The sequence below is a fragment of the Grampus griseus genome (assembly GCF_964374135.1).
Source record: "Grampus griseus genome assembly, chromosome: 3".
Lineage (NCBI taxonomy): Eukaryota > Metazoa > Chordata > Mammalia > Artiodactyla > Delphinidae > Grampus > Grampus griseus.
In genome coordinates, this window is record NC_139019.1 from 90,257,549 (window position 1) to 90,283,580 (window position 26,032).

Genomic DNA, 26,032 nt, shown 5'->3' on the forward strand with positions numbered 1-26,032 from the left:
AGAAACTGCTTATAAACTAAATGTTTTCCATGCAGTATCTCATGTATTTCCTTCCTAATACGTTGTAATTAAAATATTTTGGGCTTTTTCATTGGACATCCCAACTGATACGGTTCCAGTTTTATATCCGCTATAAAAGCAATTACAAAAGTAAGGTAATGAGAAATTAGGCAGTGGAATGCTTTGACTTTAGTACCGTTGTGAATAAATTAAAAATTGAAGACCAGTTGATATACCATTCTCCTGAATGAATTTCAATTGAGTTAACTTTGGTTATGTTTTGCTGTCTTGGAAGTATGGGTTTCTCCATACTTCTTAGAGAATGGAGATAGAATCAAACATATTTCTAATACACCCAAATATAATTACATTATGTTTAAGAAAATTAACGAAGCAATTCATTTATCATTCTTTTTTTAAAAATGAGATAATTAGTAGATTTAAAAAAATACTTTGGAAACCATAAAGTACAATAAAAATGTTAGCTATTTTCTGTGTCATTTGTGTTAATTTTTTTTCCCTTAAGGCAGTGGATATAACTTCTTGTGGAAACTTTGCTGTGATTGGTCTCTCATCAGGAACTGTAGATGTATATAACATGCAGTCGGGTATACACCGAGGAAGTTTTGGCAAGGATCAAGGTATTGAATATATTTTTCTTTTTCTTATTTTTAAAAAAAGTAATATAGATAGATAAAAGGCTAATAACTGTCACTGGCATTTATTAAATTCTTGAGTGCCAGTCATTTTGCTAAAGTTGTATATGGGTTATCATCAGCCATATGTGGCAGTTCCTGCCATTATATCTATTTGAAACACCATGTTGAAATAAAGAGAATGAAGTCATAGTTGTATTAGGGGAAAGTGGATATTATAGAAATTAAAGGTTCTTTTTTTCTTCTTGCATTAAGCAGAAAATCTTAACTATTTTTTGAAATCTTCATGGCATCAACCTGATGGATTTTGTTATTACTCAAGTGGTATAATAATCTTCTCTCTGCTCCCTAAAATCCATATTAATTTAAAGATTTTAGGGGTGTTAAATAGTGGGAACTTAGATATTTAAATAAAGGAATCACTGTTTGTGTAGTGTTCAGAGAGTCAGTTGCAATTCTTATTTCTTTTTTCTTTTACCATATGCTTTAAAGCCCATAAAGGATCTGTTAGAGGTGTTGCAGTGGATGGATTAAACCAGTTGACAATTACAACTGGTAGTGAAGGAGTACTCAAGTTCTGGAACTTTAAAAACAAAGTTTTAATTCATTCTGTGAGCCTTGATTCATCTCCAAATATGATGCTGCTACATAGAGACAGGTAAAGTTTTTCTTTTAATGATAATGGACTTTCTTCTTGATGTTTTTAGTTCTTAATTTAAGTACAGTAGACCTTTGAACAACACAGGTTTGAACTGTGCAGGTGCACTTATACACAACTTTCACTAAATACTCACTGTAGCACTACATGATCCACTGTTGGTTGAGTCCACAGATGCAGAACCATGGACATGGAGGGCCAACTGTAAAGTTAATATCATCTTTTTTTAAAAATTTTACTTTTGGCTGCATTGGGTCTTTGTTGCTGCACACAGGCTTTTTCTAGTTGCGGCAAGCTGGGGCTACTCTTCGTTTCAGTGCGTGGGCTTCTCACTGCGGTGGCTTCTTTTGTTGCGGAGCATGGGCTCTAGATGCGTGGGCATCAGTAGTTGTGGCTCACGGGCTCTAGAGTGCAGGCTCAGTAGTTGTGGCGCACGGGCTTATTTGCTCCGTGGAATGTGGGATATTCCCAGACCAGGGATCGAACCCGTGTCCCCAGCATTGGCAAGCGGATTCTTAATTACTGTGCCACCAGGGAAGTCCCCCAGCTGTAAAGTTATATGCAGATTTTTGTCTGCAGAGGGGTGGCACCCTAACCCTCATGTAAAGTGGTCAACTATAGGTAATTTACCAAGTGGGAAAAACCAGACTTTTCATATAAAAGAAGAGCATTTTGCTTAATTTCCCCCAAAGGTATACTTGATTAACAAAATTTAAATGACTGTGAGATTTTAGTTCAAGGGTTTTTTTTTTGTTTGTTTGTTCATTAAAACTGTTGCATTTATTTTGCTAGTGGCATTCTGGGACTCGCCTTGGACGACTTCTCCATTACTGTTTTGGACATAGAAACTAGGAAGATTGTCAGAGAGTTTTCTGGACACCAAGGCCAAATAAATGACATGGTAAAACAAACTTTAGATGTTTAAATAAAACTTGATTCATTTCTATTTCTGTTTAGGTTTAAAAAGTTCAAATAATTGAAACTTTTAATAGCATTAAACTCACCATAGGAGATGTTCAAAATGAATAATTAGGAGACTAATTTTCAAAAAAGAGATTTTTAAGGAAAATTTAGAATTAAAAGAAGTTTAATATTTCTCAGGAAGTTAATGCCATTAAAGTATAAATCCCAGAGTTCATTTTTTTCTCTTTAAACAAGGCCAAAATATACTTTGGAGAGTGAATCATTGAAACATAAGTGTATCATTTTTGACTTAATATTAAACTAAGCTGAGAGAACTCATTTCTGTTTTTCTACATTCATAATGAATTAATAGGAGACCTGGAATATCTGATTCTTGGTTCATTCTAGTTTAGTGTTATTTCTACAGGTTATATATCTTAACTTCAAAAGAGTTTAATTAATAAAAATGTGTTTTAGCTTACTATTATGTTGTTATCGTGAGAAATATGGTAATAAGTACTCTAGTTTAAAAAGTGTGAGTTGAAGACTTTGCATCAATTGCAGATACCTTTATTTACTTGAAACAGAAAAAATAAAAGAAAATCCTACATAGTGACACTCCCAACAGCTACTTTTATTTATCAGTGCTCACAACAAAAATCTGAATTTGCAATGTTTACCCCCATTTCCTTAAAAATCAGGGGTGGGGGGTTAATGGTCGGGAAATTGTGTTATTCTGCAGATAAGAGATTGGCAGAACTACCCATCAACAGAATTTGTTGTGACAGCATCTATAGAAATGGGGGTGGGAGTGGAGTAATTGTGATGAAATTGCATTTTTGAAAACATCTGTCAATGCCATCTTGCTCTTCCTATTTCTTTCCTTTTCAAACTTTACTTTCAAGTTATATGTCTGGAGTTTCCCCTAGTCAATAACAAATTACTCCTGTTCCATTAAACCTATGAGCATTTATTACATGACTTCACCTATCAAAGTCATTTTCCCATACTTTATTATCTGCACTATCCTTCTGTAAATTGAGTTCTCTGCACCTTAAGGTTTGAGTTTCCACAGTATCATCGCAGCCCCATGACCAAGTTGGAGTTCACTTATCCCACTATTATTTGCTAATACGGATGGTCATAATCCCTATGGTGTGTTTACACTCCTGGATGAACAACCTACTACCATTATAAACCTTAAAGTTTTTCCTTTTGGGTCTTCTTTTACATTTGACTTGGTTTAAAGCTCATGTGCTGCAGGAAGAGAGCTATTATTTTTCCATTTTTATCTACAGAGAAGATATAACTTCTTCATGGTGGCATAAGTAGTTTATTATTTAAATTTATTTTGAAAATCTGATTATTGTGGTTTTAATTTATACTTTGGAAATAAAAGATCATTAAGGGAGAAAAGACTTTGAATCTATAAGTACAAGCTGAAGGACTTCTTTAGTAACTTCACTATATTAAGAGAAATTGCATTCTTCAAAATCATTCTTAGAAAGCCATTCTAAGATATAGATGGTTTTCAAGGAAATGGAGCTTTTGTTGCTTTCACAGATACTTTATTATTGAAATTAGGCTCACAAAATATTTCTAATAGAATGTTCTCAAAACAGCAGTTTTATGTTAAAAACAATTAGTAGTCAGTTTGTTAACTGTCTATAAATATAGGAGATTATGGGGTAGAAATTGAAAATTGGGTGAAACTGTTCATTTTTAAAACTTTTTATAATTCATGTAAAAGCTTAGTCCTTAGCTGTATCCAAATCAGTGGTATATAAGATGGCATTTTATGTAATAAGATGTAAATTTTATACTTCAAACATTTTTTAATGAAGCATGCGTTATCTTTTCTTGTATTCTTTAAGCTGTTAAATATACAGACACAAACATACATACAGAAATACATACATATACACACACATATATTTATATATGTATTCTTTTTTTTTTTTTTATTTAAAGGCTTTCAGTCCTGATGGTCGTTGGTTAATAAGTGCTTCAATGGATTGCTCTATTAGAACTTGGGACCTTCCATCTGGATGGTGAGTTTTTAAATCTCTAACCTTATCTGAGGTTTTCTCAGTCATTGTCATTACATGTGACTTTTACCTGTTAATGGATTATGTACTTTTAGAATGTGAATATATTTGGGGAGTTTTTCTAACCTGACTATATTTTATCCTTGTAGTGTTTTTTATCTCAAACAGCAGAGATTAGTGCCATAAAAGATAATAGGAAAATCCAACCTCTTAGGTTCTCTACTCCTACAAAATTGAGATATAGAAGTGAGTTGCATAAACCTTAAGAAAGCACATTTGGCCTTTTTGATACTCCAAAGTAGAGATCATACTTTAGGACTACAAACTTTATTTTGAGTATTTTTTTGTTTTTGTTGTTGTTGTTGATACTGAATTTAGTTAAGAGGTCAGAACACTTTGCTTTGTGTGTATTATATATTTCCTGTCTCTAACATAAATCTTGAAAAAAGACATTTAGATACCTTCAAGTACTGAAAATGTGTGTCTTAAGATTTAGGTAAAACCCAACAGTGTTCAGAAATCTGGCATAGGTTGAAACGTGCTACTAAAACAGCACTTGAAGAAAAAACATTAATTCTGTTCAGTAATTTGAGAGAGAGAGTACTTTGTTGTTAAAAATTATGTAGGAATAGATACAATTTGAAATCATATCACTTAACATAGAATTGCTTAGATTGAGTTTGAAAGGAGTGATGGGAAAAGGAACATACCATAAGAAAAGAGATACGTGAGAAAGATGAGAAGGAAGCTAGTACTTTTCAATCTTTTGAAATGTTCCTAAACTAAGTTTTGTCCAATTCTACTACTCTTCTTTCTCAGGAATTAGATAAGCTCATACCTGAAAGCAATTTGACCTTTAGAAAGGAAAAACGCTGATGTACTTATTTCCCTTTAAGTTTGATAAAGGAATGAGGCAAAGCTGTCTATACAGCATACATACTGGATTTGGAAATATGCACAGCAAGAGTGTCACTAATGGGTCCAACTCTAATAACTAGGGAATTTGGTCCACAGGTGGGTCTCTTTTGTACTTAGAGTAAAGCAAAATATAATTAGTTGCCTGTGTCCTTCAGCTTCAAAACATTCACCTCAAGTTGGTACTTTCTTAATTAAAAAAAAAAAAACACAACTTTTTTCTAAAGGTACCAGTAGAAATATTGATTAGTCTTTTGCTTCTTGGACTTTTGCTTCTATCTAAAAGTGAACATTATAATTTGAATTACTTTACAGTAGGAAAGTTGTACAGAAAATAGAGTTGACACAATGCCCTTTTCATTTTCCTTTTTAGTAGTTTAAGTTCACATTATTAGATGGGAGAGACAGGTTAATGTTCAGTAGTACTACACTAGCAAAATATTTTTTTAAAGTGGTAAGGTTTTTTTGGAATGGAAGAATTAGGATCTGAAAGTAGCGTTCAAAGCCACCAGTCTTTGACTCAGCATTAGCCTTTTTTGCTGAATTTCTTATTTTAGTAAAAAGATGAACAGATTCAAATCCGATAGATTTTCAACTCTGGTATCTTATTTTTCAGTGAACACAGGCAATTTTAAGTGAATACAAAAGCATTAAGCTGGGAGAAACACCAGAGCAAGAAGTGAGTCACATAGGGATTGTTTAAAGAAAATATAATGATTGGACCAAAGTATATTTTTAATAAAGAAAAAACTACTTTTTTGGTTAAGATTTGAAGTGGAGCAAATGAGAAAGGTTGAAAAGCAGTATCATACAACTGCTGCTGCCTAACTGCAGCCAAGCTAACATTTACCATGAGCTGCTATGCACTTGATATGCTTTTATTTTTCGTCTTTTCTCATATCCTATTAGGTATAGGTACTGTTTTTTAGTCCTGTTTTACAAATGAGGAAACGGAGGCTCAGAGAGAAGTTAAGTGATTTGCCCAAGGCGACATAGTTTGTTAATGAGATTTTGCTGTAATAAGCATAGGGGAAAGACATTTCCCAATAGTTGTAATATCAGCCTTGCTTGGGTTGTGTCATATGTTCTAAGGATGATTTGGTTTTCTTGATGTAGAAGATAGTAAGGAAGTAAGGATCAGTATTTCACCATACAACCATAGGTAACTGTTGGGTTTTTTTGTTTTTGTTTTAATATTTATTTTTTTTAATCTTGGCTGTGCTGGGTCGTAGTTGCGGCACACAGGATCTTCACTGAGGCATGTGGACTTCTTAGTTGCGGCATGCGGGCTCTTAGTTGTAGTATGCATGCAGGATCTAGTTCCCCGACCAGGGATTGAACCCAGGCCCCCTGCATTGGGAGCGTAGTGTCTTACCCACTTGACCACCAGGGAAGTCCTCTGTTGGGTTTTTTGATTTCCCCTATTTGTTTTAAACATAATTAGTATGGCAACCTTTGGAGAGTCCTAGTTTTTTCTTCAGTAAGCAGTTTTATCATTTACATGTTAAATATGTAAAGAATGAATATACTCATTACGAAGGCTAAAAAGTGATACGTATGAGTAAACCTTTGGTGTGTGTGGTAACATACAGATGTATCCATCTGGAATTGTGCCTATCTAAAACAAATTGCAGGGACTACTTGGTGGTGCAGTGATTAAGAGTCCACCTGCCAATGCAGGGGACACGGGTTCGAGCCCTGGTCCAGGAAGGTCCCACATGCCGCAGAGCAGCTAAGTCTATGCACCACAACTGCTGAGCCTGTGTTGTGGAGCCCGTGAGCCACAACTACTGGCTCACGCCCCAGAGCTACTGAAGCCCGTGTGCCTAGAGCCCATGCTCCACAACAAGAGAAGCCACAGCAATGAGAAGCCCGCGCGCCGCAACAAAGAGTAGCCCCCGCTTGCCGCAACTAGGGAAAGCCTGCATGCAGCAACGAAGACCCAATGCATCCAAAAAAATAATTAAAACAAATTGCATAGGTACTGAACTGTTTACTGTAAAGGTTTTTTTGTTTAAGTGCTGAAAATTTTCTTGTGTTTGTAGGATTCTCAGAGAAGCAGAGTTGAAATTTTTTTTAATTTCTTTTTTTTAATTTTTATTATTTTGATAAAATACTGCTTTAGCACAGGCTCAGCAGTTGTGGTGCATGGGCTTAGTTGCTCTGTGGCATGTGGGATCTTCCTGGACCCGGGATTGAAACCCGTGTCCCCTGCATTGGCAGGCAGATTCTTAACCACTGCACTACCAGGGAAGTCCCCAGAGTTGAAATTTTTTATCCCTGAAATTATCTGTCATCCCCTACCACTACCACCTGTAATTTCTAGTTGCTTTTAATCTCCTAGAAGTTTAGGTTGAACTCTTTTGGGGGTGAGAAAAATATAAAATTAAATAGTTTTAATAGAATTTTGCATTTTTTTTCTGTCTCATTCACCTGACCTTGCTTTCTGAGGAGCATTACATGAGAATAATTGCAGTAGAACATTGTTTTGCATTTCTCACTGAGGCAAAACTATCCCTTTATTCTGTTCATTAAAGTTTCCTTTGTAAGGTGATTCCGTCACTCTGGAGATTGAACATCTAGACATTCTCTGCATTTGTTTAGAATATAATCAGAAGTGGGTTAATGTTACTTCTGTTTATGAGGAGCTTTGTACTTGAAAATATGATCCCTTAAAATGGGAATTTTTTTCAGTTTTTCTCTCAAAAAACATAATTTACCTGAGACTTCATTCTGTAGGATTAGCAGGAGACTATATGGTAGTTAGGTCTGGGATTAAGCCTGTAGACTTAAGCTTTATGAACTAATTTGGTCATGTAAAATATGCTATGGATGTGGAAACCACCTTCCTCAGTTTGATGCTTTTACATAATGGAAGGCCAGCCTACCCACACACAACAGCTGTGGAAGTCACATTGCACAATGAATTTGCCAAAGCAATTATAGTATCAAGTAAAATAAATTTGCTCAAGCAGTAGATTTCTCTTTTTAACAGATAGATTCTGAACATGTTAGGGAGTTTCACCCCTCACACACTTACACTTGTAGTGAACAACTATTAAGACAAAGAAGAAATGGTAAGATCTGAAATTGCTGAGTTTAGGTTTAATCATCAGTATACATGGAGATAAAGTCTCTGCTCTGGGTTGTTTGCATTAAATGAATTAACAAATAATTTTACAGTCTCTGGTTATAATAAGTGTTTAGCAATCGTCCTGCTCCTCAATTCCTTTGATCCGCAAGAGCAGCTGTTCTTGTGAGTTTCCAAAGAAGGGTTGAGCAGAAATCAGACAGATTATTACTCTTTTTTACCCATAAGTGAAAATTAAACATCAGTCATTGTCCTGAGCACACTTTGGTTTGTTTGTAGTGCTCCTAAATTTAGTCTTGTCCTACTACCTAGTTAAGGTTCACATTGTTAATCACTCTGTGAACACATTGAGAGAGATTTTATCATGGATAAGTCATTTAATGCGTCCATTGGAAAGTCTTCATCTTGAGCTGCTCAGAGTGTGCTTCATGAATCACCAGTGTAGGCATCTTTTGGGTGTGTGTGCTATCAAACTGTCGTACCTTTAGTTTCCATAATGGTTTTACTGAGCTTATAGTGATTAAGCGTGCAGACTGCTTGGTGACAGATATGGCTCAGTTACTTTCTACCTTGAGCAAGTTTTTAAGTCTTACTGGGCCTCATTTTTCTAATGTGTATAGTTAGGACAGATCTCCCTCATAGGGTTGTGAGGATTAAATTAGTAGGCACAAGTGCTCAGGATACTTCCTAGCATGGAGCACTAAAAAAGGTGTTAACTCCTGTCATTTGCTTTCTTGAAATAATTTGGTTTATTTAATGTAGATTCTGAGCTTCAGTCATCTTGCCATGCCTTCTCATGGATAATGTATTGGCTTCAGTGAGTAAAGTAGTTTTTAAAACAGCCCTGATTAAAACCAGTATACTCCTCTTAAAGTATACAAGGTATTCACACTCTTAGCCAGCCTAAGAAGCCTCTTCTGCAAGATGCCAATGTGTTAGGCCTTCCTTTTGCTCCTTAAATTCACCTCGTTAGATTTCCTGCTTCCACCATCCTAGTTCAAATCTTCACTGCTTGTTAGATGACTACTACCATAATCTCACTGTTCTTTCTGTTCAGATATATTCTACATTCTGCTAGCAGATTTTCTTATGAAAGTGAAGATTACAGCACTATCTGCTCAAAAGCCTGGAGTGACTTTCCATTTATTAAAAGACAAAAACAAACTCAGATGTTTGGTATTCAAGACCAAACTGCACTCCTCGCTAGACAGTATTTTCCCTCACCTTGCCCTCCACATTTCCCTCATCCAGAAGATGCTTTCTTTACCATCAACATCCATTGAATTCCTGTCCATTTGTAAGGCTCACCTCATACACTGTTTTCTGAGAAGCCTATTCTGAGTCTTCTTCTTGAGTGTGATTGCTCCCTTTTCCTCCCCAATTTCAACCCCTGCTCATAGCTTTTTGAAGCTGTGAGACTAGTGCTGCTTTATGGTTATGCTCTATAGACTGAATTTTCATGTTTCATATATAGCATGGTTACCTATTTGAAAAACAGAATTGCTCAAATTTTTTTTCTACTACCATTCCCTTATTATTTATAATGATTTTATTACTTTCTTCTGTTGCCTACACCTTTTATTATTTTACTGAAATAACAAATACAGGAGAGTACTGATAATCTATTTTAAACGTGTGACATCTTTAGAATTGTTTCCAAGTCTGCCAAAATGGCATTCCAGAAAAACAGCATTTCCTCCTGTATTCTCCCTGTTGATGAAACTCTCTCCAGTTAATTGGTCTATTTAGTGCTCTGCTCTGGGTCGTTCTCATTAAGGAGATTATTTTCACATAGTAACTTAGTTAACAAAGCTCTTTGTTAGTGATGACTTTCTGGTGTTGGTGATTTAAAAAAAAATTTCTGCATCTCTTACCCTTTGTTTTTAGAGCAAAAATGTATTTTGTGAATTATATCCTTTTGGTAGAGTTCAAATATTTTAACATCTTGATTCTTTCTATAGCCTTATAGACAGCTTTTTGTTGGACTCAGCTCCTCTTAATGTTACTATGTCCCCTACTGGAGACTTTCTGGCCACTTCCCATGTAGACCACCTTGGAATTTATCTATGGTAAGTTCTTGTATACAGTTCTCTTTGGGGTAAGAAGGAAAAGGAAGACGATATTGTCAGACAATCATAGTTGCTAACATTGCCCTTTAGGTTTTTTTTTTAACTTATAAAATGGAAATGTCACATAGTTCACCATAAGTCTATGACTAAGTCAACATCTGCTTGATAATTTAGATAGCTTTGCTCAAGTGTGTATTCTAAACCACATGATTGATTTTTATCTGTTATACTATTTGGCTTTTATTTGCGGAAAGGATAAGTGAGTTTAAAAATCTTAGAAAAGGGATATCCCCAGCCAGGCTGGTCTTCCTGCCACTGCCTCAATACCCCTTTATGACCTTGGCTAGTCACTTCTCAACTTCAGACTCCTTTATCTATAAAATAAGGCATAAGTATGGGCTGAATGCTTTCTAAGATTCATTTTAGTTGCATAACTTTTCATAGCCATGTACAGATCTTAATGGTGGTCTTCTAATGGTGATGAACATAGAAGAGTTCAAAATAAATGATCCATTATCTGGGTCTAGAAAATTTTTTGTTTGTTTTCTGAGTTTAGATGCCTAATTCTTTTAACTCATTATTGAGGAAGAGGAAAAAATGAATTCCTTTTCTAATTACAAGATTTTCTTATTGGCTTTTTAGGATATGAAAGTAAATTCACTATATAATAGAAACAGATTCTGGCCATCTTAATAAGCAAAATGGGGTATCTCCTGGAATCTTTGAGGCTTGAACAATCGAGACAAGAGAAGAATGGTAGCTGTGGTCCCTCAGCAACAAGAGCATATAGTACAGCTATTAACTCAGAATCTGATATTTCCAATTTTTATTTTCCATTCCAGATTCATTATGTTTGGGAGACAGAATGTGATTAGCCCACTTTGGGACAGGTATCCACATCTTGATTAGTCATCCAAGGCCATGGTGCAGGGTCAGGTAGCACTTAGAGGACCATTCTAGAAAGGAGAAATCCATGATTGTTCAGCAACCCCCCAAGAATCTGTTCAGCATATTCTCTCTCTGACTTAATTCTCTCAGTCCATCTTTACTTCATTTATAATTTCCTTACATGAAGGTTGCCATTTGTCAAAGCAACATAAATATATGGATGTTATGTTACCTTATAAAAGTATTAGCCATTACTGATCTCTCAAATAAATATTGGGTTGGCCAAAAAGTGCCTTCAGTTTTTAAGTAAAAATAAAAGACACATTTTTCATTTTTTACCAAGAACTTTATTGAACAATGTATTCACCCTTTTGTTCCACTACCTTCTGCCATTTTTCAGGCAGCTTCCTAATTCCACCTTCCCAAAGCTTTTTGTCTTTTTGAGCAAAGAATTGTTCCAGGTGCCTTTTCAGTCTTTCAAGGAATTGAAATTTTTTCCATTAAGAGAATTTTGTAAAGACCGAAATAAATGGAAATCCGAAGGTGCATTGTCTGATGAATACGACAGATGAATTAGAACTTCTCAGCCAAGCTGTAACAGTTTTTGCTGGTCATCAAAGAAACAAATGCAGTCTTGCGTTATCCTGATGGACGATTATGTGTTTTCTGTTGACTAATTCTGGATGCTTTTCGTCGAGTGCTGCTTTCAGTTGGTACAATTGGGAGCAGTACTTGTTGGAATTAATTGTTTGGTTTCCTGGAAGGACCTCATAATAGAGGACTCCCTTCCATTCCCACCATACATACAACATCACCTTTGGATGAAGACCGGCCTTTGGTGTGGTTGATGGTGGTTCATTTCGCTTGCCCCACGATCTTTTCTGTTCCACATTATTGTACAGTTCCACTTTTCATCGCCTGTCACAATTTCTTTTAAAAACGGAATGTTTTTAAAACGTTTTACGTTTAAGTAGAGAAACATATGCGGAAATACGATCAAGGTTTTTTTCGCTTAACTTACATGGAACAGAAACATCAAAGCGATTAACATAACCAAGCTGGTGCAAATGATTTTCAATGCTTGATTTGGACATTTTGAGTATGTTGGCTATCTCCTGCCTAGTATAACGTTGACTGTCTTCAATTAATGTCTCTATTTGATCGCTATCAACTTTAACTGGTCCACCTGACAGTGGGGCATCATCCAGCAAGAAATCTCCAGCACAGAACTTCGCAAACCACTTTTGACACGTTCTATCAGTCAAGGCACCTTCTCCATACACTGTGCAAATCTTTTTTTTGCATTTTGGTTGCATTTTTACCTTTCTTGAAATAATAAAGCATAATATGCCAAAAATGTTGCTTTTTTTGGTCCATTTTCAATATTAAAATGGCTACACAAAAATTCACCAATTTGCTAAGTCTTTTTTTAAATGCACGCTGATATGACAGCTGTCACATACAACCTAACAAAATTGTTTCGAATGAAGTTGAAGACAACTAAGTGCTGCTAGAGCCATCTTAGGGGAGAAAACGAACGAACATTTTGGCCAACCCAATAGTTTTTTGTGCTACATTAGGAAGAAAGACTCCTTTAATAATGTGTATGCACACCTTTCTTGTGATGACATCTATGATATGAATCAGCATTTTCAAATTAATACTATCTATTTTTGAGATCTTTTTTTAACTTACAAGTGATAAGAATTTATAGCCAAGTTCAAGGTTGTGGAGATTATTACCAGTAATTGAAGTTTCCCTGAACATATTTTTATAAGTTTTACAATATTGCATATGTTTTTGTTTCTCAGGTCCAATATTTCCCTGTATTCAGTTGTTTCATTACGGCCACTTCCCACAGATTATGTTCCTTCAGTAGTGATGCTTCCTGGTACTTGTCAAACCCAAGGTAATCACAAAATAGTAAAGTAGTTTTTGAAGTGTAATATAATAAACCTAACGTGCAGGATATTGATACTGAAGGCAAAATTTAATGCATTCAATCAAAGTATTTTTTAGCTCATATGAAATATTTTGAATGACTTCATGAATTTATGCAAAGATATAATTGATGTATTGATATAATATATTAGTATAGTATAGTATAGTATATGTATTGATATAATATATAGATATTGATATAGTATACCAGTGGAGAAATGTTTTGAGTCTGGTGATGGGAACTGTAGTTAATATGAGAAAATAAGAAGATGAACTAAATAAATAGAAAGATTTTACAAGGCTATATTGAGTGAACATGTTATGAAATACTAATGGAACTAATTAGTTCTAAATGAACTAATTAGTTCATTTAGAATGAACTAATTTGCTTTTATATGGTAAAAATCTCATTCAGCATTAATTTGTTTTACCTGAAAATTTTTTGTTTTAAGATGTAGAATTATTAGAAGAAACCACAGAACCAAGTAATGAAATGATAGAGTATGACTCCCCAGAACAGTTGAATGAGCAGCTGGTGACTCTGTCACTACTTCCTGAATCCCGGTGGAAAAATCTTCTAAATCTTGATGTTATTAAGGTAATACTATAGTACACTTAATATTGGCCCCTAAAGACACATTCCAAAAGTATTTTCTTTAGTAGAGGTAGCTTCCCTTACTTTGAGGGCTTTAGGAGGAGCAGGTGATGCCTAAGGTAGTAAAGAGAATACCATTTGGTTAAATGCTGTTTAATCTAGTATGATTATCGCAAGATTTTCTCTCTCTATATGTATCAACTTTGAGGGCAATCAAGGACCTTTGGATATAGCAAAAGTATAGCCTGCAACTACAGAGCTATTAGAAATTGGATGTTTTAAGCCCAGCCTAATAAATTACTTTTTTAACTTCTGAAATAAGAAAAAAAAAATATTGCCATAATGTGTGATGTTTCTATTCCTAGACATTTTGGGGATTAGAATACTTTCACTGGCCTTTTTAAAAGTAAGCTTCAGTCACCCTTTATCATACCACACCCTGCTCTGTCAGCTATAAGAAGATTTGCTGTTGGGTTCAGGCACATAATTTAATATGAACTAGGTACGGGGTAGTGTCCTGAGACAGCAGTGGAAAAAAACTTAGGCCCTTTGTCCTTGAGTTTACAATTTTACATTAAAAATGGACAATTATGGCATAAATTAATTTTTTAAAAGCATGTTTCATGACCCCTATTTGTGAGTAGCAAAATCAATTGAAAGGTACAGAGGTATAGACTAAAGTAGAAAATTTCAGAGACTGTCCTTTGATAATTAGGGTAAGTATTGTTTTATGAAATGCATACAGTCACCAGAGGTTATGTGTGTACTAAGTGTACTAAGTCACATTAAGGGCTGGCATTAAAAAAAAAGTGTAAGGAACACTGACATAACTATGACAAGGTGCGGCAAGTATTTTTGTAACTAATAACAAGAAAAGTTGTGTGTGTCTTGGGTAAGAAAAGAGAGGTTTTCACATGTTAATTTGACTCACAGAATTTAAAAGTGCTTCTTTTTACTTGCTCACTTTTTGAAAGATTGGGCATCAGCATAAAGGTATGCTGTCCTGGCACATAATCTCTCCATTATGTTGTCTAGTTTGTCAGCCGTAAAGGGACAAAATATCTGCTGCTCAGATATAGTTTGTTCTGCATAAAAACATCCAGAAACCTGAGTGAATGCTCTTTATGAGAGAAATATGCTAACACCTCCAATATTTTTATTTCCTTCTGAATGAAAGAGGTTAGAATTTTTATTTTTGTCCTATGGGTAACTTTTCTACTTTAGGTTTTCTTTATGAAATTAGGTGATTTCCAGAGCCCTGTGGAACTTCTCCAAAGCCCTTTGTTTTTATTTACAACTCAGTGACTGTCTGCCTTCTAACTCAAGAACAATGAGTTAGAAGAGTAACTGTGACTTTTACTATACTTTCTACCATCACAAAGAAGGGCTGTGCTTTCATTGCTAGTGGCAGTGCTTCGTCTGGCTTTCATGTAACAACTTTCTTTTATGCTGTGCCTCCAGGAGGCCACAAGTATCCCTGGCTTTCTTTCAGAAAGCAACTCCCCAGGGTTCCTAAAGAATGGAAGAGGAATAGTGTAAGGTAAAATTGTGCGACTCCTTTATTAGGCAGTTTACCATATGCTCGAGATAGTGATCTGTAACAATGTAGTCACCAAAACTGAATTCTGTCAGTGGGAATTCCAAGAGAGGTTTTCATGATAGAATTTTGCTAACACTTGAAATATTTTATAAATGAGCAACAGTATTCTCTTTTTAAAAGCACAAAGTACGAAGGAAAAATAAAAATTCCAACAAAATAGAAGAATGAGGGCCATGCTTCACAGAAAAATTTCACCAAATTACTTCTAATGGTGGAGTCTAACTCTGGCTCCAAATTTCTTTTGGAGAAAAGATACTTGAAAAACTGTTGAGCATTTATGTAAATTTTGCTTTCTAGCCCATTTTGCAGAAAAGGTTGTATTTCAATAAAAAGGAAGTTCAAAATTACTTGTTACTTCTTCACGTAAATATTCATGTTTCAGGAAAATGGGCTGTTTTTGCCTTAGAGCTTCTCCTGAACCCTGTCATTTTCCTTCTGCCGTATCAGCAAGAATACTGGAGGTTTGCACTGGGAATCCCAGTTTAAGGATATCTGTGGTTTTGGTTGGTTGGGATTTTATTTTAGCAAACTAGTCTGAAAAAGTTTCATCCCTTTCTTTACTTTTTGGACTTTTAAAAAATTAAGTGGGAATTAAATACTTAATTACTTACTAGTCTTTTTTCCTTTTCTCATTTTCTCTTAATTAGAAAAAGAATAAACCAAAGGAACCACCGAAAGTACCCAAATCAGCACCGTTTTTTATTCCAACAGTTCCTGGCCTTGTACCCAGGTATGCTGCACCTGAACAAAATAGTGATCCTCAACAGGTAAGAAGCAAATTGGAGGGAGCATTCTAAGTATATGGGGTGCGTATTTTGTGTTTTACATTTGTAGTTTTAACCAAGACCCAGTTTTACAGATATAGAGTAAATTACTGATAGCTTTTAATTATAAACTATAAATTTTCTGTTACATTTATGGTTTTTGAATAATGTTTATTTGTTTTTGTTTAAGTCTAAAGTGGTAAATCTTGGAATTTTGGCTCAAAAATCAGATTTCTGCTTGAAACTTGAGGAAGGACTGGTAAATAATAAATGTAAGTTAAATTATAAAATATTTTACCAAGTATTTCAGTTTATTTTACTTTATATGAAGAGAATTGAGTGAAATATTAGATTTCTCAGTAGCTGAAAGTAAAAACCAGAAGGACTGAAATTTGGTTTTAATCTTAAGTAGTTTTAGCTTTGTGTTGTATTAAATGAGTGACACTAAACTCAGATGATATTGAGATTATAATAATCTTTTGAGAACCTTTCATTCTTTATGGAAAATTGGATTTTTTTTTGCTTTTGTTTTTACTTACAAATACAGTTTGCAATATAGTTTGCAATACAGCAGAGACTTTTGTCTTAGATAATTTCAGATATTACCAAATTATCACATAAAAAGGTAATTTTAAAATTCATTGAGTGTTTTAATAGATTTAAACTTTGAAAGCTATGGACTGTAGCTAATAATGATAGTAAGAGCTGTAAGCAATTAACAAAAATCACCTTCTCCTGTTTGACTTATACTCTTGTTTTCTGATCCAAATGCTTTGTTTTCATACCACTGTCACTCGAGTGCACACTGGCAAAAGTCAAAGAATGGTACTGATGGCTAAAGAAGAGCAGGATTAAACAGGGAGTAACTTGTTATATTTATGGGGGAACAAAGAAAAAAAGCACTACTATTTAATATATACTGAAGAACAGAAAGTAAAACGTATTAGACTTTTGTCATTGGTGTTCTTCCTTTTCAGAAAGCTAAAAGCATAGTCATTGCCATTGTTAATATCAAATACCTCGTATAAAATTTGTAAGTGTATAGAATATGTTTTCATAGGATGCGTATGAAACAAGAGTGCTTACTTCTAGGGAAATGAAGTAGATTTGGGGTGGGTAAGATTAGGGTGGAGTCTTTCCCCATATATATTTCTGTAGTGTTAATGTTTCTTAATAATCATGTGGTATTTTTATAATGATAGAAAGAAAGAAAAATAAATTCCCTCACCTCATCTTGTTGCCAGTGGCAAATACTATTAATAACTTGGCGTATACCTCTGTAGCCTTCTTACATTTGGATTTGTTTGACTGATTCATGAGCATATTAAAATGTCTGTTGCTAGGTATTCATTAGATTTTAACAGCCTTAATAGGAAAAAAGCTTACTGAAAATGCAAAACAAAAATTAAGCCATAGGGCTTCCCTGGTGGCGCAGTGGTTGAGAGTCCGCCTGCCGATGCAGGGGACACGGGTTCGTGCCCCGGGGCAGGAGGATCCCACGTGCCTCGGAGCGGCTGGGCCCGTGAGCCATGGCCGCTGAGCCTGCGCGTCCGGAGCCTGTGCTCCGCAATGGAGAGGCCACAATGGTGAGAGGCCTGCGTACCGCAAAAAAAAAAAAAAAAGCCATAGAAGTAATTTCGTGTGCAATTTAAGTATATGTTGGGTTTGAAATGTAAACTAGTTTCCTAAAAGAAATGACTGTAGATAATAACTGGATACTTATTAAAACTTAATGTAGATGAAGCTGCTCTTAACCTTCTGAAAGAATTAGGCCCGTCAGGAATTGAAACAGAGCTGCGAAGTTTGTCTCCTGATTGTGGTGGTTCTGTAGAAGTTATGAAGAGCTTCTTGAAAATGATCAGGATGATGTTGGACAAAAAGCGTGACTTTGAGTTAGCCCAGGCATACCTTGCGTTGTTTTTAAAGGTAAGTCTAATATATAAAAAAGTACTTCGCAGCTTGCCCTCCTCTAGAGTAGTGCTGTCTGATAGAACTTGCTGCAAAGATGGAAACGTTCCATATCCACACTTACCGTGTGTGGCTACTGAGCACTTGAATTGTGGCTAATGTGACTGAGAAACTGAATTTTTCACTTTATAGAAATTTAATTAATTTAAATAGCTTCCTGTGCCTAGTGACTACCATACTGGATGGCTGGATAGTACAGCAGCTTGTAATTGTTTTTTGTTGGCTTTTGTTTTTTAACACAATTTTGACTCAACCTCCTTTTATGTGTCATCCATTTGATCAGTATACTAAACTTAACTTTTTAATGTAGTTACATTTTGGCAGACTTTTTTTTAATGATCATGAAGAGAGTCAGGTTTTATGTTTATTTTTTGTTTTGTTTTTTCTACTGTTGAAATCAAAATATTTACTTCTATCCTGGTTGAAGGAGTTTCAAATGATTTGACAATGACAGTTGCTTTTATGACTAATATAATAGAGAACTCATGTTTATCTCAGTAGTATAATGTATTGAAGGAGGTAGATGATGCTGATTTTCAGTAATAGCAGATATGATTCTTCATTTATCCCATAAATATCTAAAACAACTTTTCACTTGATGCAATTATTTTAAATTATTTGAAAAGTAGTATGTAGAATTAAAAATAGAAATGCCATAAATTGTTTCTATATTCTTTCCCAAATTTACCTTCCTGAATATGTTTACTTAAATCTTTAGAAAATAAAGCAAAGGGCCCATAGGTCATTCATTAACAATGGGTTACTATGAAAGGAGAAACTTAAAAGAAGCACAGAAATACAGATTTAGTGTTAGAACTGGGACCTTGTTTCTGGATCTGTATCAGGACTGTCCTTATGTGGAGGAGAGTGATGACCACTTGAATTCTATTAAAAGAGTGACAGTACCATAAAGGAACTCATAATAGAGGAGAGGGAGATGGGAGATGGTAATAAATCAGCATTTAAGAAAAAAAATTAAGAATAGTACCTTCTGAGCTTCCTTGGTAAAACAGTTAAATCCAGAATAAACAAAATTTTAATTTTCTTAAATTAAATGTTCAACTATCATTTTTCTTTTCAGTTACACCTTAAAATGCTTCCTTCAGAGCCAGTACTTCTAGAGGAAATGACTAAGTTGTCATCACAGTTGGAAGAAAACTGGATCCATTTACAATCACTCTTCAATCAAAGCATGTGTGTTTTAAATTACATTAAAAGTGCTTTGTTGTAAAAATAAACTTAGGTGACTAAATAAAGACTTTTATATTAAAGAGATTGAGTTTAACTTACAACCTTGTTTTCCAAGTGTCAATGTGAAAAGAAAATAAATGCCAGCACTACCAACTAGTCCGTCATTCTCCACTTTAAATGCTGAATACTTTCTTGAAATAAAAGTATACCTATTTTTTGTTTTAAAGATATAAAGAGTATTCTCAAATGATTTATTTTCTGAGTCTCTTCACATCAGTTACTTGGATATGACTTCTTTTGAATTGTCATCACCAAGCTCGTGTTTTTTGAATATTTGTAACATATGAGGTACGCTGGGTGTTTAATGTAGAATATTGCTGAACTACACTGAAGATAGAACCAATACATAAAACAGTTATGAAAATGCCTTCATGTTATAAGGTAAAAAGGCATGTTTCCTTCCTTGGTGGCCTTTGATGAAAACATAGTTAGAGCCAGAAGGTGTGTCAGACAGTGCAGCCCTCTTGCATTGCAGAAGAGGAAACTGCTGAGGTCTGCTCAGGATCTCAGAAACAGATCCAGATTTTCTAACACTGGCCTAGTTAGTCTTCTCTACATTGTGGCCTTTCTAAAGGAACTTATTCTTTTATTCTTTTATATGAGAGGCACTTTCACAAGGCAACTTGCTATAGGAGGCAGTTGAACAGATACCTAGGATAGGTGAGGGAAATTCCGAATTCCATTGAAGATATCCTTCAAAGGTTTTTCTTCCCCACTGATGACCTTTTTATTTGGGAAGACACTGCTGACTGTACTTTTCTGTCATAACCATTGTGAAACCAGATAGTTCTGGTACCTTTTTTTCTCATCGTCATTGTTTTTGTGGTTCAAGATTTCAATATGTGAATTAAAAGTAAGCAATTCTCAAAAGCACACTGTTCTAAAAACTTGTTAGTTTTTACACTCAAAAGTAGTGTCATTCGTAAAATTCAGCTGGTTGTATTTGAACACCAATACTATTCTATTCTGATTAGGATGTAGCTTTACAGAATAATCTCCAGAAGGAATAGTCCTCACAAGGAGATGATCAACGATAACTTTAACTATCAAAGTGTTTTTGTTTAATGGTGAAAGGTAGAATTAGTAAATGGCTGAGGAAGTAAGCCAATCTGGTTTGGTACTTTGTTCTTTTAGAAATGTATATAAACTTAAGCCATCGACTTAAATGTTAGTAATGATGTAAGTTGTAACTTTAAAAACTGTATTTCCCCTTGCCCCAAATACTATATTCTAAAGATATGGCAAAATTTCAGTATACAATTATGTACAATGTGAAGACTGTAAATACCTAAAACAAGAGTTCTAAACTGAAATTGTATTGCTGTGACAAATCTTGAACTGAGCTTTCTTTTTCAGGTGAGAATAGAGGAGTTGAGTGTATTGTTTTTATTGGAGATAGCTTTAGATAGTATTAAAGCATCATTTTGGCAGGTAATCTTCTAAAACCTTTCCTGTATGTTTGCCATCGAGGAAGGGAGGGAGAAAGAAATACAAAGGATAATTTTTTGTGTATATTTTTTCTTAAAATGTATCATTCTGTGCATATTGCTTTTTCTTTACATTTTAAATTACAAGTGTAGTATATGACTACATTTTACTTGTAAAACCATCAAACACAAGTCCTTTTTTTGTGGAGCACAGGCTCCGGACGCACAGGCTCAGTGGCCATGGTTCACGGGCCCAGCCACTCCGCGGCATGTGGGATCTTCCCGGACCGGGGCACGAACCCGTGTCCCCTGCATCAGCAGGCGGACTCTCAACCACTGTGCCACCAGGGAAGCCCAACAAGTCTATTTTTTATAGTCACCTTCAATCCCAATACCTCCCTAGAAGTAACAGTTGTTAACCTTCCATCTAGACCTTTTTCTGTGAATATATATACATGTTATGTATAGCTACAGGAAATAAAATGTATAGCTTCAGTTTTTACATAAATATATGTATATCATTCAACTTTTCTATGTGATTTCTTTACTTGAGTATAGTCTCACCTAATCTCACCTGTTTACATTTATATAGTGTGCCACAAGCTATTTACTCTATAATGGACACTAGGGTAGTTTCCCTTTCATTTTTTGTTTACAAACAATGCTGAAAGAATGTCATCCTGTATGACTATGTGCATATAGGGATTTCTCTAGTGTGCCTAAGCTTTGAATTGCTGGGCCAGAGTTAGGCAGTTTTAAAGAGATACTTCATTTGGCTTCCAAAATGACTGGTAGCAATTTACAGCTTCTCAGCAAGGAATGAGTACCTGCTCCCCATATCCCTAATCAAATCCCATTTGATTTAGATTTTTAAATTTTTTTTATTAATCTAATAGGTAAAAATTACCATTTTTATTGTTTATATTAAAAAAACTGACTAGTGAAGATGGGCATCTTTTCATATATTTATTTTAGACATGTGAATTGCCTTTTGCCAACACTGCTCATTTTTCTGTTGAAGGATTTGTCTTTTTATCTCATGGATTTGTTAGGAGCTTTTCATATAGTTTGGATAGATATTAGTCTTTTATGACTGCTGCAATGTTTTCTCCCAGTTGGTCACTTAAGTCTTTAGCTTTACTTTTGGTGTCTCTTTTAAAGAGATGTTTTATATATAGTAAAATTGGTAAGTATTTTTATGACTTTTATTTCAAAATATAGAGCATATTCTTTATTTTCTTTTAAGATAATTATGTATGCATCCAGATCTCCATCTGGAATTGATTTCTGTGAAGAGTGCAAGGAACAGGGCTACACTTATTCAAAAGTCCAAAAACCATTTGAAGTTCATTTTTACTGATTTGGGATGCTGTTTTATTATGTGTTAAATTCTCTAATTAAGGTATTTAATATTCCTAATAAATAATGCATTGCTTATAGTTTCTGGTATGTTTTCAGAGATGGGGGTAAAGCATTCCTAATGTTTTTCAAAAATTTTTGGCTATTGGTGAGCATATCTTTTTGAAGTTTTGATTTTAGTTGCAGCAAATTTATAGTATTGATTTGAAAAGAATTACAGTTGACCCTTAAACAGGCGGGGGTTAGGGGTGCCAACCTTCCATGCAGTCAAAATCTGAGCATAATTTATAGTTGGCTCTCCATACCTGTGGTTTCTCCATATCTGGTTCTGCATTGTGGATTCAACTAACTGCAGATTTTGTAGTACTGTAGTATATACTACTGAAAAAAAACATGTATAAGTGACGCACACAGTTCAAACCCATGTTGTTCAAGGGTCAACCATACAATAGTATTTCTTTTTGAGAAAACTCTATATCTTCATTAAACCAGGAGTGGGCTTCTCTTGATTTCATAAGATTTCTTTATATAATCATACATTTTTTTGACACACTCTTTTCTGGGGATTTTATTTTTGTTGTTACAGTGAAATATACTTTTCCTAATATATTTTATAGTTGGTTATTGCTGTCATGGTAAAAGCAATTTTCTTTTTATGTGTTGATCTTTTATGACACTGCAGAACTCTTAAAAGTTTGTCAGTATAGGGCTTCCCTGGTGGCAGAGTGGTTAAGAGTCCGCCTGCCAATGCAGGGGACACGCGTTCATGCCCCGGTCCAGGAAGATCCCACATGCCACGGAGCGGCTAGGCCCGTGAGCCATGGCCGCTGAGCCTGCGCGTCCAGAGCCTGTGCTCCACAACGGGAGAAGACACAACAGTGAGAGGCCCGCGTACTGCAAAAAAAAAAAAAAAAAAGTTTGTCAGTATAGTCTTAGAAAATCCAAGAGAATCCCATCTTCTTCAATTGATTGGCCTTTATTTTCTATCCAGTATTCATATTTCACTTGTTTTTAGTTAGGATTGCTTTAGCAATCTGGCATAGAATGTTGGATACTAGCAGTGCTTAGCAGAGATTTTTGTGTTGTTACTTTAGTGGAAATGCTTTTAGTGTTCCATCATTAAGGATAATGTATGCTCTGAATTTCTGGTAGATATCCTTGGTTAAGTTCTACTTTATTATTAATTTGCTACTTTAAAAAATTTAAACTAGAGGTATAGAATTTTATCAAGTGTTTTTTTCAGCATATATTGGAAAATCATTATCTTTAATTGTTGTAATTGGTGAATTTTATTCAAAGATTTCTAACACTGAGTCATTTTTATTTCTGGAATAGAACTTTTTATAAGTGAGATGAAACTGGTGCATTTGTTTGCTTCATGGAATTCAGCTATCCTTGATATATTTTTTTAAACTTGTCTAGTCAAAAGGGAAAAAAACCTTGCATAAAGTCTTTATTATATGGTGATTTTTACCTACTTAATTTTTTCTGTGGTTACTGAACTAATTGGACTTCCTGGCTCTTCTCAAGCCAATGTTGGTAAACTATATTTTCCTTACAAATCATGACTTTAATCTAGATTTTCAAATTTATTAGTGTAAATTATATTAGGATTATGCCTTTTTATTAATTACTAGGTTGCAAGTGACCAAAACCTAACTCAAATACATGAGTATCTGCAAAGTCCAGGGATAAAAATTGGCTTTACCTATTGATGGATCCATGGGTTCCATAGGAATTAGTCCCTTTCTCCATCTCTCCTTTTTATTCTCATTATGGTTAACTGTTCAGTCAAGGTCTCTCTTCATTCCCTGATTCATCAGATATTTATTGAGAACTTAGTATGTGCCAGGATCTTATTTGTGCTGGGAATATAAGCGATCAAAACTTGAAAAAATACAGCTGCCAGCAGCTCTGAATTTACATATTTTCCACTTAATCTAATTAGAAAGTGATTATCTTTAAACAAATCCTGAAACAGAATTTCAATGAGCCTACTTAAACTTTGAACCATAGTTAAGGGTGACTGTATGGTGATATATTTAGGCAGAGGGAGAGAGGCCTGTAACAGATCACAGTTTTCCATGACTGTGGGTGACATCTGGAGAGCTCTGAACTTTCCACCTGTTCACGAGAGGAACGAGGGAGAGCTGAGAGTATAGTGTCCACAGGCTGGCTGCAGAGCCACTGTGACACAGTGAGCCATGACCCCATAGCAGAGTGTAACTGCACCATCCTAGGCCAGGGTGAGCTGGAAGGCTACCTGAGACTTAAGGCACAGGCTAAATGGGATGACAGTGGTGGGTGGAGGGAGAAGGAAAGGATCTGGCAACACAGAAGGTTTTTATCCACATGCCATCTTGGAAAGGAGAAGGGAGTGGATTGAACCACTGAGAAGAAAGCAAGCCTTAGTGGATAATTTGAAAATAAAATTTCACAAAATGTGTATTCAAAAGAGCCTAAACTAATGTGAAAGACACTGAGATACTTTTTATTTGGTAAATTTGTTTCCCCCAACCCCTGAATCCAGTGGCATGACGGTTTAGGATGAAATTGAGAATTCTGTGGGATTTTTTTCAGTGTCTGTACTGTAGGCTGAATTTCCAATTCCAATTATGCTAATTTCCAATTACAGCTGAATTCTACTAAATATCTCTAAAGGAGTACATAAGTATTCATTAGTTTTCATCTCCTTTTAAAGTGATTTATCTACACAGACATGCAGATAACAATGATTTAATGTTCATGGGAAAAAAGAATGGCACAAATCCCAGACAAATAATTTTTAGCAATATCATTTATTTTCTATTACAGCCAGGAATGTATATTTCAAATCAAAAGGCTTTGTTACCATTTTAATTTTTTCCACTGTCTCTGACTAACCAGCTACAACTTATTTTGGCTCTTTTTCCCTACCCGAACTTTCCAATTCTGGCCTCTATCCCATAACTCTAGCTTTGTTTCTTCACTCCTAGCCACACCCTGCTGTCTAGAGTAAATATTATGCAAGCACAGGGACCGAATTAGTGGCAGGTGCGAGGATTTTCCGGCCTGGATTCACCTTACCCTGTTGATTGGGTCTCTTAAGCAGTATAACATACGAAAAGGTGACAGCCTCCCCACCCAGTACAGTGTTTCGCTCCTTCCTTCAGTCACTGACTTACTCATTCTGCCTCATCAAATGCTACTCACTTAGCACCTACTCTGTCTCAGGTGCTGTTTTATGCTCTTGAACTACTTCAGAAAACAAAACATACAAGGACTCTGGTCCTTGTGGGGCTGGGTTTTAACTCACCATTCTTTCAAAATCTCTTGGTTGGCCATTTTCCTTTGCTCTCTTTTAGTGCAAAGACAAAAGAGACCGTTTCTAAGCCTCCACAGTTCGCAAAACCAGCGACTGCCCGGAGTTTGTTACAAAGCGCAGACCCCGTGTGCGTGCGTGCGTGCGCGCCTGACAGAAGGTCTCAAGCAGCTTCTAAGCCTACGTGAGAGAGAGTACGACGTGAGGAAACGCCTTTTTGCTCTTTCGCTGCGGTTCTTTTTTAACAAAGAATTTGGTTATAACTTAGAAAAGCAATGCATATAATGAGATTAAATAATTAAGGGGGGGAAAAACCTACGTTTTTTCTCAGAAGACGCCACCTCTTCGTTCTCTGGAGACAACGGGTTGGTACCAGTCGGCCAGATTTGAGGAAGCGGAAGCGGAAGCGAGGCATCAGCCCGGCCCCACTTGTTAGACTGGGCTCATGGATCTGAGGGCCACTCCCCAGGCGGCTGGGTGCCAGTGTTCGCTCTTGGCACACTGGACACAGTATGACCTGAAGGGAAGGTGGAGACAGGATGCCTGTTGCTGCGGTGACAAGGTGAGGTGAAGGGCGGGGACTGTAACGGGTGAGGAA

General features: G+C 35.5%; 1 protein-coding gene across 1 annotated transcript in view; it reads left to right on the top strand.

The window, feature by feature from the left end:
* Positions 1-19,639, top strand: part of WDR36 (WD repeat domain 36) — a 37,700-nt gene extending 18,061 nt beyond the window's left edge. Inside the window, exons 13-23 of the mRNA XM_082651526.1 lie at positions 527-641; positions 1,149-1,314; positions 2,107-2,215; positions 4,189-4,268; positions 10,233-10,340; positions 13,040-13,137; positions 13,622-13,767; positions 16,012-16,131; positions 16,319-16,400; positions 17,867-18,054; positions 19,178-19,639. Coding sequence (XP_082507652.1) covers positions 527-641; positions 1,149-1,314; positions 2,107-2,215; positions 4,189-4,268; positions 10,233-10,340; positions 13,040-13,137; positions 13,622-13,767; positions 16,012-16,131; positions 16,319-16,400; positions 17,867-18,054; positions 19,178-19,327 — 1,362 coding nt within the window. The 3' untranslated portion in view covers positions 19,328-19,639. The remainder of the gene's footprint in view (positions 1-526; positions 642-1,148; positions 1,315-2,106; positions 2,216-4,188; positions 4,269-10,232; positions 10,341-13,039; positions 13,138-13,621; positions 13,768-16,011; positions 16,132-16,318; positions 16,401-17,866; positions 18,055-19,177) is intronic.
* The last annotated feature ends 6,393 nt before the right edge of the window (positions 19,640-26,032 follow it).